This window comes from Tachysurus vachellii, chromosome 8 (assembly GCF_030014155.1).
Source record: "Tachysurus vachellii isolate PV-2020 chromosome 8, HZAU_Pvac_v1, whole genome shotgun sequence".
NCBI lineage: Eukaryota > Metazoa > Chordata > Actinopteri > Siluriformes > Bagridae > Tachysurus > Tachysurus vachellii.
In genome coordinates, this window is record NC_083467.1 from 14,171,732 (window position 1) to 14,187,589 (window position 15,858).

General features: G+C 36.6%; 2 protein-coding genes across 15 annotated transcripts in view; one reads left to right on the forward strand and one right to left on the reverse strand.

Moving 5' to 3' along the window:
* Positions 1–4,866, reverse strand: part of mycbp2 (MYC binding protein 2) — a 60,450-nt gene extending 55,584 nt beyond the window's left edge. For all 14 annotated transcript variants that reach the window (XM_060876403.1, XM_060876410.1, XM_060876399.1 and 11 more), the window contains exons 1-2: positions 4,151–4,866; positions 1,629–1,704 (exon numbers count right to left, since the gene is read on the reverse strand). In XM_060876403.1, coding sequence (XP_060732386.1) covers positions 1,629–1,704; positions 4,151–4,434 — 360 coding nt within the window. In that variant the 5' untranslated portion in view covers positions 4,435–4,866. The remainder of the gene's footprint in view (positions 1–1,628; positions 1,705–4,150) is intronic.
* A 3,917-nt stretch (positions 4,867–8,783) lies between these two features.
* Positions 8,784–14,538, forward strand: scel (sciellin). The gene is made up of 21 exons (XM_060877311.1): positions 8,784–8,891; positions 9,471–9,521; positions 9,863–9,959; positions 10,141–10,203; positions 10,303–10,398; positions 10,492–10,527; positions 10,786–10,848; positions 10,949–11,026; positions 11,330–11,434; positions 11,511–11,615; positions 11,697–11,801; positions 11,884–11,943; positions 12,037–12,102; positions 12,227–12,295; positions 12,405–12,467; positions 12,553–12,621; positions 12,706–12,771; positions 12,877–12,948; positions 13,027–13,138; positions 13,906–14,008; positions 14,088–14,538. The coding sequence occupies exons 2-21, from the start codon at positions 9,479–9,481 to the stop codon at positions 14,102–14,104; spliced, it is 1,488 nt and encodes a 495-aa protein (XP_060733294.1). The 5' UTR covers positions 8,784–8,891; positions 9,471–9,478; the 3' UTR covers positions 14,105–14,538.
* The last annotated feature ends 1,320 nt before the right edge of the window (positions 14,539–15,858 follow it).

Here is a 15,858-nt window from a genome sequence, read left to right on the forward strand (position 1 = left end):
AGCAGCTAGTCCCCGTACCCCATCACAAAATACAACTTACTGTATTATATGAATAAGACTGCAGCCAAACAATCCTCAGTTTACATCACTAAATAAGTTATCACAACTTGGTCTGTAGATAAACTGGACACCCCAGGCCCTACTCAGACATGTCACTCAATGAGGAATATCATAGTATCATGGGCATAATTTAGAAATGTATCACCCCACTACAGGAAATCCTTGTTAATACTATCTGGCCATCACTATACAATTTCTCCAGGTTCTAATAGGTTAACATCTCTGGACACTAATCTGGGCATTTCTAACACAAATCATGTTCCTCATGCTACATTTTTTAACATTAAAATTGTTACCCAATATCACTGGCAGAGTAAAACAGTACATTTGTCAAAGAGATATGTAAAGAGAGATGTGATTTGAATGTCATTTGAGTCATTAGTATTCAAATACTGAAATCATTGTTCAGGTATTGATTATGCCCTAAAACTAAATTCTCTAACATAAGGTTGTTGAGGACATGAAGCCAGCATCATTTTCTTTTTCAAACTGCTGCTCACGCTATATGACAGGGCAGCTGAACACATGTGGTGTCTCAGAAAAGTGGAAAGTGCCATCTACCCTCTTCCACATACAGTATGTGAGCACACAGACAGATATGATTGGCTAGTATGACTCAGGGAAGTTTAAGTGTGCCATCCTTCCCACACAGAGGGCTCGCTTGAGCGCCAAGTCACAGACAGCTATGGCAGCTTTGGAATTCAAAATCAAACTTCTAACAACAGTGCAGGCATTTTTCTGTTGTACCATGAGAGAGCCTCATTTGCTAATATTTTAATACAGAGAAGATGGAATACGTGTATTGTAACTAAATATATTGACTGCAGGATGATTTAACACTTATTAAGGTTTAGGAATAAAATAGAGGCCATTCACTTCACAAAACCTGTTTATTACCTGTTCAAGTACAATGGGCAAGTGCATGAATCATGCCTCAATTGCACCAAAGGGAATTAATTTTATAATCAGCCAAGGTTCTAATATTGAGCATTCAATAATATTTCCTTCATTGGTACAGTAAATATCTGTACTAACCAGTTAATACAAACATAAATTCTCATTGTGATCACATACACTTTGACAGTTACATCTTTAACAAATTTTAGATTTCAACTCTTTAACTAGTTCACCATCATCATGTGAAAACCCACACACTTTAGACAAAAAAAACATAACTAACAGTCAACAAATGCTGTGGATTTTGGTCAAGGTACAAGATTAGCAGAATTTTTTAAATGCTCCTTACATCTATGGAGTGCCTGAATTCACAAAATGAGTGAAATGCGCATCCCAATGTTCTACTGGCAAAAGACTCTTTCTGTGGTGGATCACCATGTAATTACGGCATCCAGCAGCAGATGACACTAAAAGGATCTGACAAAGGTGGGCACGCCAAGAATGTAGGTCATTAGAGTTGCCTTTTCAATGTAAAGGATGGCAAAATAATACTTCTTGAATGAAATGAAAAAGGAAAAATCTGGGACTTCAATCAATGCATAACTCATTCATACATAGCTTGTACAAATTTGGTAGATTCTACAAAACTGGTTTAAGTGTTTTCACATTACCTTTGTTCTTGTTCTGACTTTTGATCTGATTTTTTGCCGCCTCTTCAGTTTCTTCTTAGTCAAAGCCTTCTTTCCCCTAAAAAAAACAATTTAAAAAATGAAACATTAACGAAAACCAAGTGTAATAAATATTTTAAAGAGTTAAATTCCTTGCAACCAGAAATACACTGATACATAAAATAAACACAGGCATGTCATTGTGACTCACCAGTTCTATACCAAGTATGCTTACATGTGTAAACTACTAACATGATCAATAGAAAATAAGTGGATTTTGATAAATACTTTGATCGGCCCATTTAAGTGCACTCGGTAAATTTATTTCTAAATGAATATCTTCTAAATAATGTCTCCACATGGGTTGAGTAATATCTGAAAATCACCAACAGTGAACATCCATATTTTTAGGGAGCAGCAAAAACAAATAAAGCCTGTTCGCAATCAAGAAATCACTTAAATAAGACCTGACGGACAAAGTGAAGTAGACAAAAAGATCCTCAAAAGCTACACATCATGCAGCGATCCAAAGAAATTCAGGAACAAATGAGAAAGAAAGTAATTGGGATCTATCAGTCTGGAAAAGGATATAAAGCCATTTCTAAAGCTTTGGGACTCCAGCGAACCACAGTGAGAGCCATTATCCACAAATGACGAAAACATACTGTACATTGGTGTTCTAAAAACTGACATTAACCACTGATCCAACTTATTAAGGATGCAACATTAAAACCTTCATGTTATCTGTTTATATTTATTTATCAATTATTGAGGAAACCTCTCAGTAGAAACTGTCACGCACACTAAATAATCAACATAATCAAATTTGACACTTAAAATATAATCCAATTATGATATTTTTAAGATAAGGTTAAGAAGATAAACTTCTGAGCAAAAACAGTCAGTCCGTGATATTTTTCTCTCATTTAAATGTGCTTACACCAACATGGTACCTTTAATGACAAATGTTAATTTGCTTGGATGCCAGCACAAGGACAATCTCCAGTGAGATTACAATCTTACATAATAATTTTCTCTTCCCCCGTATCAGGCAGTATAGTGTTTCGTACTAACTTTACTAGGCTTGAGTTTTTAAATAATTGGAAATGACAAAATTTGTCATTGTCATGAATGACAAGCAAAGCACAAACTTAAGCACCGGTTGCACTTATTAAAAAATAGATACATCTTTAAAACAAGACTGATATCAGAGCTCAGCTGCAAGCGAAACATCAGTGGCATGACCCGGGCATGGTTTAAGCCAGAGGTGTACACCGCGTTCATGGGCATGAGCTAAGTCATATAAATGTACATACCTACCTAGTGAGACAGCTGTGATTATGCTGCCTTGTTTATCTTGGGAACACACAAGCCACCATCATCACAAACGAAAAACGGGGCAGTGCCGATACTTTAAAGTGTCTATTTAACGACTGGGCGTGTTAAATGTAACGCATGTCTACGTGTCAATGTGCTATGCCTTACTAAATTGTGACCGTAACACAAATGAACGCAGAAGACATAATAGAGATAAAAAGGCGAACTTGTGTAAATAAGCTCAGTGAAGCCGGAGATGCAGCAGCGCTTGGGTTATGGACAGGGTGACGTAAGGCACAATGCTGCTCCAGCCTGCGCAGGCTAACCAATGAACAGGGGCCTATGCGCATTACAAACAAGAATCCTTGGGTCAGGGTTCATTATTACATTTACCAATGAATTAGATCATGCTTTTTCCTAAATAACTTCTGTCTTATGAAAGATAAAGACGGCTTTATGCAAAGGCTTGGCCTGTATAACTGTTATCTAACTGCATTCCTGTAATTACATTACGACGAGCTAGTCAGGCGCGCCCACCAAACGTTCAGGAATTGAACAGAAAATGAAACACAAACACGATTTTAGCATTGTATTATCATCTTTGCGATAATCCGATAATTGTTATAAACGTATCTTGGAGCCTGCTTTGCAGCGTCGGCTCTACACTGTCATAATATAATATAAGTAATAAAGCAAATAGTTAACTAGTCAGCTAATCATACAAAACAAGAACAAGATATCATGTGTGTTCAGACTGAATAATAATAATAATAATAAAAAATGTAGTAAGACAGACCAGAGTTTAAACACATGCTAGACAAAAACAAGCCAGTGTGCTAGTTTATGCAGAATTTCTCTTGCTAGCTAGCTTCTAAATTAACCGTTAGTGGTTAGTAACTGCTAGCCTAGCATACTCGCTTTGCTCGGTCCTGGTTTTAATAACGCTAGCACCAACTGTCATTATGTCAACATACACTGGTCGTATCTGTATTTAAAAGTGTTTTATCAGCTAAAAAAATATAAAAATGCTAGCTAACATTGCTTAGCATAACACACGGAAGTTAGCAAACACTAGCTAGTGCTAGCAACACAATGCTAGCTTGTGTTGACTGGTCAATTAGCTTTATAGCTTTGCTATGTTATTATTTGTTTGCCATTTTTGTTTATATAGAACACATAGCTATCCAATTTAACTGGACAACACGTACCTGCCGAGGGTTATGCCTTGTTCTTTATCGCTGACAGTGCTTGTGTATATCCTCCTGTACTTATCCGCCAAAGCTCGCCCCGAAAGGAGCAGTTGGTATCGGCTCCGACAGTCCGGTTGGGACCCTGAGGTGGAACAGGAGCTCATCCCGGGACCGGCAGAATTAAACTCGGCCCCAGCTCCAGGTAAAGCTCCGGGTAAGACTCTCACACCCAGCCCCATGGACGGGGATAAAGACAGAATCCCGCCGCCGGCTCCAGCTGCCGCAGCAGCAGCGCACATCATCGTTTTGGGGAACAATGCATATATTACATCAATATGTCACTAGCTGGCGATCAATAGGTACTTTAACCCGTCGTAAAGCGTACAGTAGGTTTTCCCCCCATGTATCCGCCACGAAAATGCAAACGAGCACAAGAGCAGTTTGGTAGCTCCGGTATCTCCAATCCGGTAATAATGTCGGCGTAACGCCGCTGGTGCAACTGCGAAATAAGCCGCTCTTTCTCTCGGAACAGAATATTAAAGCCTGTCTTGTGCAAAACAGCGCTTGAGGTCAAACCGAGTATACATTTTCTTACATCGAATTCTCTCAAACACGCGAGCTGACGTCCTCGTTTTTTTATTTGTTTTTGTTTATTCCTTGTATTTTTCTCGAGGTCGGCCAAGTAACAGCCCTAGCAGCGCTGCCATCTTAACTTCACCCTCCTCCTCCTCCTCTTCCTCCCCCGTCCGCTTGTGTCAGGCATGCCGGGATACGCTCACACCCAGTCAGCTTCACCACATCACATCACATCACATCACTCCGGACTGCACTGCACTGGACATGCAATACTCACATTTAATGCACAATCATTCCATGCCTTTTTGTTTTGGCTTCTTTGCTTCGCTCAAATCGAAAACTCTTAACAGTAAAGCTTATAAATCACATGTCAGCTCGTGCATGGCTCCAGCACATCATATGCACAAATAGCATTAAAAAATACATATTGCATTATGGTTAGCTTTTATATTGAGAGTTGTACCCATATATGACATAACAATAACTGTCCCAATGTTGGTGTTTGGTTTACAATGTTTTATGAACGAGCCCTTGCTCAAATAGATGTTTCAATGGTATGTAATTAAACTGTTTATCTAATGTTATGTAATTATTCTCTCTCTCTCTCTCTCTCTCTCTCTCTCTCTCTCTCTCTCTCTCTCTCTCTCTCTCTCTCTCACTCTCTGTGTGTGTGTACTAGCTTGGCTAAAGGATTCTAGGATCATCCTGACACACAGATCTCCCTGGTGAAGGCTTTGCACAAATTCCCAAAATCTTTATTATTTCCTGGTCCTTCACATGGCATACAAGATGATTTTGGAAATTAGAATCTAGCTCAAATCAATCTTTTTAAAACTGACCCCATATAGGCTTTATTACATTTCAATCTAAAATTATTGTTATTAAATGCATGTCGTGTAAAGTAACCGTGTGAGTAATAACTCCTAATTGACCTTGACTACCCTGATTGTAATGACTACATATAATGATGTTGAATTAGGACATTTAGAGCTTTACATAGATGTTTCTGCATCACTGCTACAGGGATGGAAAAAATATTTAAAAATTTTAATATTCAAGACAAAATTTGTTGGTGGATAAAATAAGCACAGCATATGGAATGTGAGAAACAGAACATGAAATAAAACCGTTCACAGCTGACTGGTTGTTTAATGGGAAATTTGCAGAAAGGAAACAATAAGCATTAATCCAGACTTGATGGAAAGACGAGGGAGATTATTTTCCCCTTGTATGCTCCATATGCAGAAGAGAATTTTTCATGGGTAAAAGCCTCACCCATCACACAATCAGTCCTCTCTCAACCTGAGAGACCAGAGAAAATGTGAAAGCAGAGCAACACTGACATCTGCTGTTCAAAGTAGCTAAGTGCAATGACTCATAGAGAGAGATGAGATCACGTAAAAGACATGACAGCCCTTTGAGCCAAGAGAACAAACAGCCTGGTGCTGCATTACTCAGAGTGTCACCGGGATTAGAATCATGTTGAAAAACTATCTAAGCCCTTTGTATGGCAATTACAGATTATAGGCAGTCTAGGCAGTCAGAACAGCATAGAGCTAAACACCCTCAAAACTGTGAAGATGATAGTAGACTTTAGGAAAGACGCCTCAACACTACTCCTCACAATATCCTTCAAGTTTCTGGGCACTGCCATTTTTCAAGACCTGAAATGGGAGTGCAACATAAACTCCATCATCAAAAAGGCCCAGCAGAGGATGTACTTTCTATGCCAATTATGGAAGTATGGTCTGCCACAGGAGCTGCTGATGCTGTTCTACATTGCAGTCATTGAATCTGTCCTGTGCACATCCATCACCATCTGGTTTGGTGCAGCAACAAAACAGGACAGAAACAGACTGCAAAGCATGGTTAAAACAGCAGAAATAAAATTGATTCCCCAGGCAATCAACCTGATTAACAACTCACCATCATTATATTCCCTGCTTTATCAGAACTGTCAGTCATCACATCATCCGTATATGTTACACACATATGCATAATATTGCACAATATTGTTATTTGCACTACCATGCACTTTATGTACATAATCAGTCATATATTCTGTTATTCCTATTTAATACTCATAATGTCTATTGTATCACATCATCTGTATTGTCTTGTATAGTCTGTATTGTCTTGTCTTGTATAGTCCAAGTTACAAGTATAGTGTATACAGACTATAGTGTTATTTTGGTCTATACTTTTTAGAGTCACAAACAGCTGGAACCAAATTCCTTGTGTGTGTGTCAACACACTTGGCCAATAAACCTGATTCTGATTCTGATTCGGATATTTTCTCCACAATTTTAGCCTTGTTAACTTGGCTTGACAGAATTTTTGTGGCTGTGTCAGTTACAGAAGGGCAAGACTTACTCAATTAACTCCAATTAGCTTCAGCTCTTCATACTAATTATGGTCTGAGACTGAAAGTCAATGTACACTGACTCCAACTTCATTACAACTCAGCCAAGAGAACAATGTTGAGGCAAAAACATGCAATTATCAAAAAGGCCCTAAGTAATTATTTAATCATTCAATGAATTAATTGATTAATTAATTAGGAGGTGTTAATTGTGGTGTGTTAATTATAATTTCATCAATGTTTGTACCCATGTTATGAGCTGACATGAATATATTCAGTATTTCTATTAGAGGCACATAATATGAGATACCCTTGATGACACAGTTGTACACACACTCTCATACTACTGACAATTTAGAGATGCCAGTCAGCCTACTGTGCATGGGGAGGAAAGCAGAGTACCTGGAGAAAACCCCCAAAGCACAGGCAGAGCATGCAAGCTCTGTGTAGACAGGGCAGAGGTAGGAACCAAACCCCCAACCCCAGAGATACACTAGTAACACCTGAACAATAAGACAATGACATGTGACTGAACATATGTATCAGTGCATCAAGACTCACTCACATTCATTCACATTCAGTAAGCAATTTATCCTGATCAGGGTCATTGAAGATTCAGAGTCTATCTCAGGAACATTGTGTGAAAGCTAATCTTAAAAGTTCCAGTATGGCTGCATGTTTTCTTTTCAACTAAAAGGAAGCCACACCTGATTTCATTTGTATCTGAAAAAGTGCGGTCAGGCCAGCCCTTTGCCGAAACGGGACATCCCTGTTTTAGAACAAAGATTAGATGACAAATTCAAATTTATTCTTAGTGCTAATAACACCAATACAAAATCAAATGTGTAAAAGCATATACAAAATGAAATGAAATACACTGTCACACCTAAAAAGATCATATTTCAGTGCTTGGAATTTGTCCCAAATCACTGAAAGGTTGAATTTTTTTTCATTTTCCATTTCCCATGAGCCAAAATAAACTAAGGTATTCTCAGAAACTCGAAAACCTCTACTAAAAAAAGCACATTAACATTGTTCATGGAATTCTCAGAAACTCGAATACCTCTACTGAAAAAAAGCACATTAACATTGTTCACAGTATGTTTATGTAGAGTAAAGCTTACAATATTCTTCAAGATATGATTCCCAGAGAGATTGGTCTTACTGAGCAAAGTCTGTTGTGGTGTGAAGAGATAAGAAGCAAAATTCAGTTGACCTTATGTGGACTTTAAGTGGACTAGTTAAGTTTGACAGAAACGTTTAAGAGCTACAGACAGTTTTGTTGTTTCAATCAATATAAAAGTGTAGGAGATCCATTTTAAAATGTTGTAAGATTAGTAGAGCAGTTCAAAGGTTACAGCAGCAGAATACAAACATATGTCATCTTTACTTATTCATGCTTCACCTCTTAAAACCAAAACCCCCACATTGTTATAATGTTTCACTGACATTTTGTTTAAATGTGTACTAACGTGATGTTTTCGGGTGTTAACCAATAATGGTTCTTTGAATGCCCAAGTGCAAAAATGTATAAAATAGTTAGTGTCACTGTAAGCTTAAGAATGCCTCATCCTCTAAATAGTTTCGACCTCTCCTGTGTATCCTGATCTTACCTTTACTGATCACATGAACACATTACGTTACTAATCATAGGTGGAGAAATATGCACGTTGCTTAGCATTCAGGTTGAGGGACTGGTTATTTACAGTGTAGAGCCACACCTTCAGCTGCCCTGCTCAGGTGATCCCAGCAAGTGAAACTCAGTCAGGGAAAGCTCAGGAAACGTATTCACATTCCAGCATCAGACACTGACACATTAAGGTAAGTAGACGCTCATCAATCTCAAGCCATCAATATTTCTTCTTTTGGTTTTTTTTCTTACATGGTGACATTATAGTTGAATTACAGTTGTGGTATAGATATGACATTTGTGTCATGACACGGTTTAAAACAGAGGATTCAGTGAATGAATGAAATAGACTGATAGCAAAAACTCAAGTATGGCATTCACAACTAGATTTTTAATGATTTAGGACAGCGTCCTACTGCGCTGTAAGTGTTTTGTGCATGGAAATGTGAGGCTAATACACTGTATGTGTGTGTTGTGATTAAACAACAGAAAACACTGCTTCCTTTCACCTGCATGTTTGTGTAGGGTGTGTCTGATGAAGATCAAGACAGACAAGTTTTCTTTCCTGAAAATATTGTATGAAAATAAAAAAATAAATAAATAAGATACCTATATTAGAAGTCTGCAAAAGCAGAATAATTATGTCTTTTATGGTCCTGTGGAGTCGGAGATGATCGTTGTTACCAAACATTGCCAGTAATGTGTGCTTACATAGACCAAAACCGTAGCACAATCTTATCAATCTTATCAATATTTTATTTTTTTTGTAGCATAAACCATGACTTCCCCATTCACCAGGAAATCATACCCTCGTGACACAGGTAAGATAATGTGTTATGCTTATAACATTAACTGCAGTCACAGTCTTAAAGTAACGTTGGAGAATCAATGCACTGGCACATTGCTCAGTGTCACTACTATTATTGTACATTAGAGGAACTAAATGTTCATTGTTTATTTTGAGCTGGTTATGGAGCTCATTAAAAGGGAATGAATGCAAATTATAATTTAAAAAATTCTTGTTTTACTCAGGTGTCAGTGTGGTGAAAAATCCATTCAGTAGCATGTTTTTCCCCAAACAGCTCATTATGTATCATGTATTGCATATTTCACCAATAGATGAGCTAATGAATGATACATAAACTACACTTTGTAACTGCAGGCAAGTCCAGTGTGGTAGACGACAGCAAAAAGAAGACATCCCTGCTGCAGGACAACAGCTGGATCAAGAAAGAACCGATTGATGATAAAGTAGTGGAGTGAGTAAACACCGAGGGAATAGCCATACAGACAAATACATTATCTTTTATCATGGGGTGAAACGTTTTTACATTGTAGTTTGGTACCCCATCTAATTTTTCATACTGAGAATGCAAAATGTACAAATTATAATTATTGCTGAACTTTGCTGGAACGGTGACATTTACTGTCTTTTGACAGCCAAACTTCAAACTATGGGAGAAGTGTTCTGGGCCGGTATAAATCCACTGAAAATCTTACCAGGTATACAGAAAACATCCAGATCCCATCATGGATAAGTGTATTTAGAAATGGCCATCAATTTTTATTAATGGATACATATTTGCATATTATTTTCTTTAGCCCTTCAGAAACTAAGACCAGCACCGTCATCACCAGCTCCTCCACAGTCACTGACTCGGGTTCATCAAGAACATCTGTTCAGTCCCTGACTAAAAGGTAATACAATCTACAAATACATATGGAAAAAAAGAAAAAGTAAATTTATATTTCTCATCTTATTTCTAATCATGTCATATTTGTATATTGTAGATTCAGTTCAAGTCAGGATGAACTGGATTCATTCAGGTAACATTTAAAAACATGTATAAAAAAAAAAACAGCTTACTTTATATAATTGAATTTATCTGGTAATCGTTTAGAATACCTGGTCATACCCACAATTTCCATCATTTAAAGTATGCGTACCCCACCCATCATATTCCTGCTTTACCACATCAATAAAGCTGAAGATGAGATAAAACACACCCTGAACGCACACACCTAGTGGAATACCACATTCTTTTGCAGAATTATGTTTAAAAAAACATTCCATGTCACTTTCAGCACTCCTACTACTCCTACTTCATCTTTCAAAGATGGCACAAAGACAACTGTGACCACAAGCAGGTAGAGCATTGTTTAAAAAAAAAAACACTTTGCTCATTAAGTGATTGACACCACATGCAACTTTGCTCTGAATTCAACGTGTCTTCTCATATTTCTTCAGGACATCTGTGTTGAATTCACCAACCAAAACGAAAACATTCAGTGAAAAGATCTTCACAAACCCCAAGACTACTACTAGGTAAATGCTGTTAGTGCTATTTCACCACACCTAGAGGTCATTGTCTTTGTTAATCTTGTCTTTAGGTCTGTGTTATTTAGTCTTGCGTGCCTGGAAGGTCGACAGCTACACTGATAAGATTGTGCCATTTACGTGTCTCATTAACTCATTAACTTACCTCCCCAGGATATGTTTTCTTGTGTACAATTCAGTGACTTCAGTTGATTTCCATCTCTCATTTTAAATGTAATTTCTAACTATTGCCTATTTTTGTTTCATTCTGCTTACATTCACATAACTACATAACCTTCTTTTTATGTTCAGTGAAGAAATAAAAACTATCAAATCAGTGAGAACACCAACCTCACCCACCAAGACTACCAAGCAAGAGACTTTCACTGTGACTACTTCTAAGGATAGCCCAGTGCAGTAAGTGGGGAAATTTTGTATTAAGCATTGCTTATTCTGTATTTTCTGAGGCATATAACGTTTTGTCTTTTCACAGAAAAGACATCAAAACAGTCAAATCAGTGACAACACCAACCTCACCCACCAAGTCTTCCAAGACAGAGACTGTAACAGTGACCACTTTTAAGGATAACACAGTGCAGTAAGTGGGGAAATGTGCGTATTATTTATTGCTTATTCTGTTTTATTTTCTGCTGAATATACATGTAACTTTTTTTGTCAGAGATGGCACCACAACAGTCAAATCAGTGACAATACCAAGCTCACCCACCAAGAATACCAAAACAGAGACTGTCACTGTGACTACTTTTCAGGACACCATATATAAGTGAGTTGTGAATAACCCCTGTATAATTCATTTATTAATGCGTATAACTCTGTATAACTCTACACAACGTTTTAATTTTCAGAGATGACGTCAAATCAGTCAAATCAACACCACCGTCCTCACAGACCAAGATCATTTCAGAGTAAATGCAAATGTCATTCACAGACTTATAGCTGGATTGTTTATATCTTATCACCCTGACATTCTGATAAACACTTATTCTTATCTATTTCAGCAAAACCTATACAAGTACTACTCCAACTTCAAAAACATCATCCTATTCTTTCAGTTCCAAATCCAGGTGATTGTTCAGCCTCACCTTTTAATAGCACATAGATTAACAAAAATACTGGAATAATTACATGCATAAAGAAATCCATTATTACAGCAGAAAGAGCAAAGATTAATTTAATGATTTCTTACAGTACTGAGGACCAGTTGTTTGATACCCTCATACCCTCATCCATCAAGGACACTTATGCTTCTGACATCAGGTATGGAATGTAGGGTGTAACCCATAAATGGTATTTTTCTTCGTAGTTTCTTTGTACATGATTCGTGCTACCTTTGAACCGTGTGTATGTCTATCGGATCTGTTAACAGGAATGATAAAAGTGGTGAAACCAGATCTACAGCATATACCAGAATGTCTTCCAAAGACAGCAGGTACGCATTTGCTTTCAGACTCCAGATCTGCATGATCATTTGAGACCTGCAGACGTCTTACAATGGCACTGTATTATTCTTACAGACCCGAAGAGTACATTTCTGAAAATGTGTACACAGAATACGTGAAGACATCATCTGCGATGTCTGACAGGTACGTTACATTTCACTAATATTAAGCACTATATGTTGATGAAGTGTTACAGATGTTTTAATTTGTGGGTCTTTTTATGCACAGTCATGTATTCGACAGTCGTCGGGGCACCACAAAGACCTACACTGCTACAACTTACTCAGACAGCAGGTACAATGACAGCACACAAATGCGTTAGTTTAACTAATGTTACATTTTTTTTGCTACAAACTGGCTGTAAAATCTGCATTTTACTGTTGTATAATTTTTCAACAGACCTGAAATTCTCTTAGACACCTACAAATCAAGTAGGTCAAGTATGGAAATGCTTTACACAACACCTGAAAGGTAATTCAACTGAACTTTAGATGTTTTTACTTCATATCCGTGACAGAATATATACATTTACAGCACTTTTTTTTGTAGGAAAATATATGCTGAGAAGGATATTTGCACATACTGCCAGAAACCAATTCTCTATGATACAAAGATGATACTAGAGGAAATGGATATAAAGTGCCATGCCAATTGTTTCAAGGTAAATGAATTTTTTTCTACATATTTCTGCATTTTTTTTTTTATTGTAAGACCAATTAATGTATTTATTTATAAGAACTATTTTTTATTTATTTATAAGAACCCATAAAAACACGTTATATATTAAAATACAAAACTTTTAATACTTTTAAAGAATGTATTTATTTGTTGTTTGTTTGTTTATTTAAGAACAACTCGTCATTTAAACCATTAATAATTACATTTTAATATAATGTAATGTCTGTGAAACCATTTAGTTTTATTAACACAGATAATAAAAAGCAATGCCACCAAACAGACATCCCTCAAGGCACAAATTCTTCTTTCCTGATTTCCCTAAATTCCCTAGCAGAAAACTTAAAGAAACAGGTTTATGACAAAAAAGTGCTGGTGCTGACTGTAGTCTCTATTTCTATAAAAATGTAAATTAAATGTCTCCTAAAAAAAAAACAGAGAAATATTTATTGTTATACATAAATAATGGGAACCCTGTGAACAAGCTGTTACTACAGAAACCTAAAGAGGAACACATGATGAAGCTGTGATATTAAATCTTTATTGTTTTAAAAATTGAGCAGCACCTTCTAACCAATTGGACTGGAAAATTCAACGGTTTAGTGCTATAATGTAATATTACAATTATTACAATAATATTACAATTTAAAGATCATTTAGGGTTTTAATTCAAACTTAGAACTGGATTGTGTTTAAAACAGTATCTTATATGCCAGTTAAAACTTACTCTTACTCTCTCTGTTCCTACTCCAGTGTCAGGTGTGTAACAGTAATCTAGGACACCTGAAAGCAGGGGACAGCATGTGGGTGTACCAGCGCAATGTGCACTGTGAGGCCTGCTTTGGTGTCATTAAAGGTAAGACAAAGTTCTGCTCAAATGATTACACTGAAATTATAAGTGCAGTGTTTAAAACAAACATGTTTTTGTCTTACAGGTAAATGGCATCGCTGAAGTCAAAACAACTGCAAATCCATGAAGTACACGGACATAAAGAAATGTCAAATAATGTTAAAATAGTTTGATATGGTAAAGGAAAGAAAACAGTTCTGTATGCATATCAAAGATTCATTCATAGGTTTTTTTAAAAAATAACATTCATTGTGGGTGGTGGAGCTGTTGACAATACATATGGGAGGAGATTTGGCTCTTTATTTTATTTTATTCAATATAAAGCATCTATATATTATTATTATTTTCATATCTCGTTTGCTAAATGAAGTGAACTACTGACAATTAACGAGTGAAGTAATCTGTTATGAGCTACTATAGGTTAATAGATTATGTTAGTGAAGTGTTTCTTTTTGGTCTTCTTTTTAATTTTTGTTTAAAAATTAAATATTAACCCATGTTTGACCCACAATAAAATCTATTTTTGGTTGGTGTAACGTGTCTCACGTACTGTATTTAATTGGACAATCCATACCACAAAGAATCAGGGCTGTTATAAGAGCCACATGCCCACTGTATATTGGAACACATGTACATCTGTTCAGCTGTGCCATTATCCAATAAACCAGGTTTCTTAACCTGGCTTCTTATAATCAAACATCAAAACAATGGAAATAAAAACCACACAGGCTGATCTGAGTATTTCAGAGACTAGACTGAGCTGACATGAAGGGTGCACTGACTCAAATAACTACTTTGTACAAGCATAGTGACCAGACAAACGTCTCACACAACACATCTGATGTACAGCACACCCAGTTCCACTCCTGTAAACCAAGCACAGGCTCATTTAAACTAGATAGTTGAACACTGGAAACAAACCAAGCAAGCAATGTTTTTCTACTTGAAGGTGATCAGGCTAGTCAAGGCATTCTAGCCCCCAGAATTTAAATTAAAATTTTGTTGGTCACGTCCACAACCATACACAGTACAATGCGTAGTGAAATGCTTTTTTTTCCAAGGGTCTGTAACATAAAAAAAATTAATTCAATTAAATAGAATTAACATAAACCAGAAGTTATTTCAGAATCAGTGTGACTACAAATGTTAGGGGAATTTACGCAACATATTCTGTGCAACATCAGGCTGAGGTACTGGGTGTTGTGCAGACCAAGTCCAATCTCTACAGTTTTATGACATATTAGGACAGGGATCATTAGACTTTGTACAGCCGGGGAGTGTGAGATCCCTTCCAGTGTAAAAGATAATGTATGAGACTATAATTTTTAAACATATTCAATTCAAAAGTTCATACCCTAACTTTAATAGGTAGTTTATAGTGACATTTATGGATATCAATGTCAGCCCCATTTAGATCTTTACTGAATTCAGAAACAGATGAAAATTGCCAGTAGATAAATGCAGTAACTGTATTAAAATTAGTATTACATTTAGGTAACACAGAAATAACATTTTGTATTTTAGATAATGAACCTAGGATATTAGGTTACGTTGTAAAGAGAAGTTGCTAGATGTCCCTCAAAAAACTCTATAATAAACATGTGATTTGTAAAAGCAGTTTTTTGATTTTTTGATTGACAAATATTTAGTGCTATTATGATGATGATGTGTATGTGTGTGTGTATGTGTGTGTGTGTACAGTATGTGTGTATGTTTGTGTGTGTATGTGTGTATGTATGTGTGTGTTTGTGTGTATGTGTGTGTTTGTGTATGTGTGTGTGTGTTTGTGTGTGTGTATGTGTGTGCGTATATGTATGTATGTGTGTGTTTGTGTGTGTATGTGTGTGTATGTATGT

Bases quoted from the DNA above. Each gene is read 5' to 3' on its own strand.
- scel (XM_060877311.1), top strand. From the start codon at position 9,479: ATGACTTCCCCATTCACCAGGAAATCATACCCTCGTGACACAG. The intron at 10,399-10,491 runs GTAATACAATCT...TGTATATTGTAG, and splicing joins GTTCAGTCCCTGACTAAAAG to ATTCAGTTCAAGTCAGGATG. The intron at 13,139-13,905 runs GTAAATGAATTT...TTCCTACTCCAG, and splicing joins GCCATGCCAATTGTTTCAAG to TGTCAGGTGTGTAACAGTAA.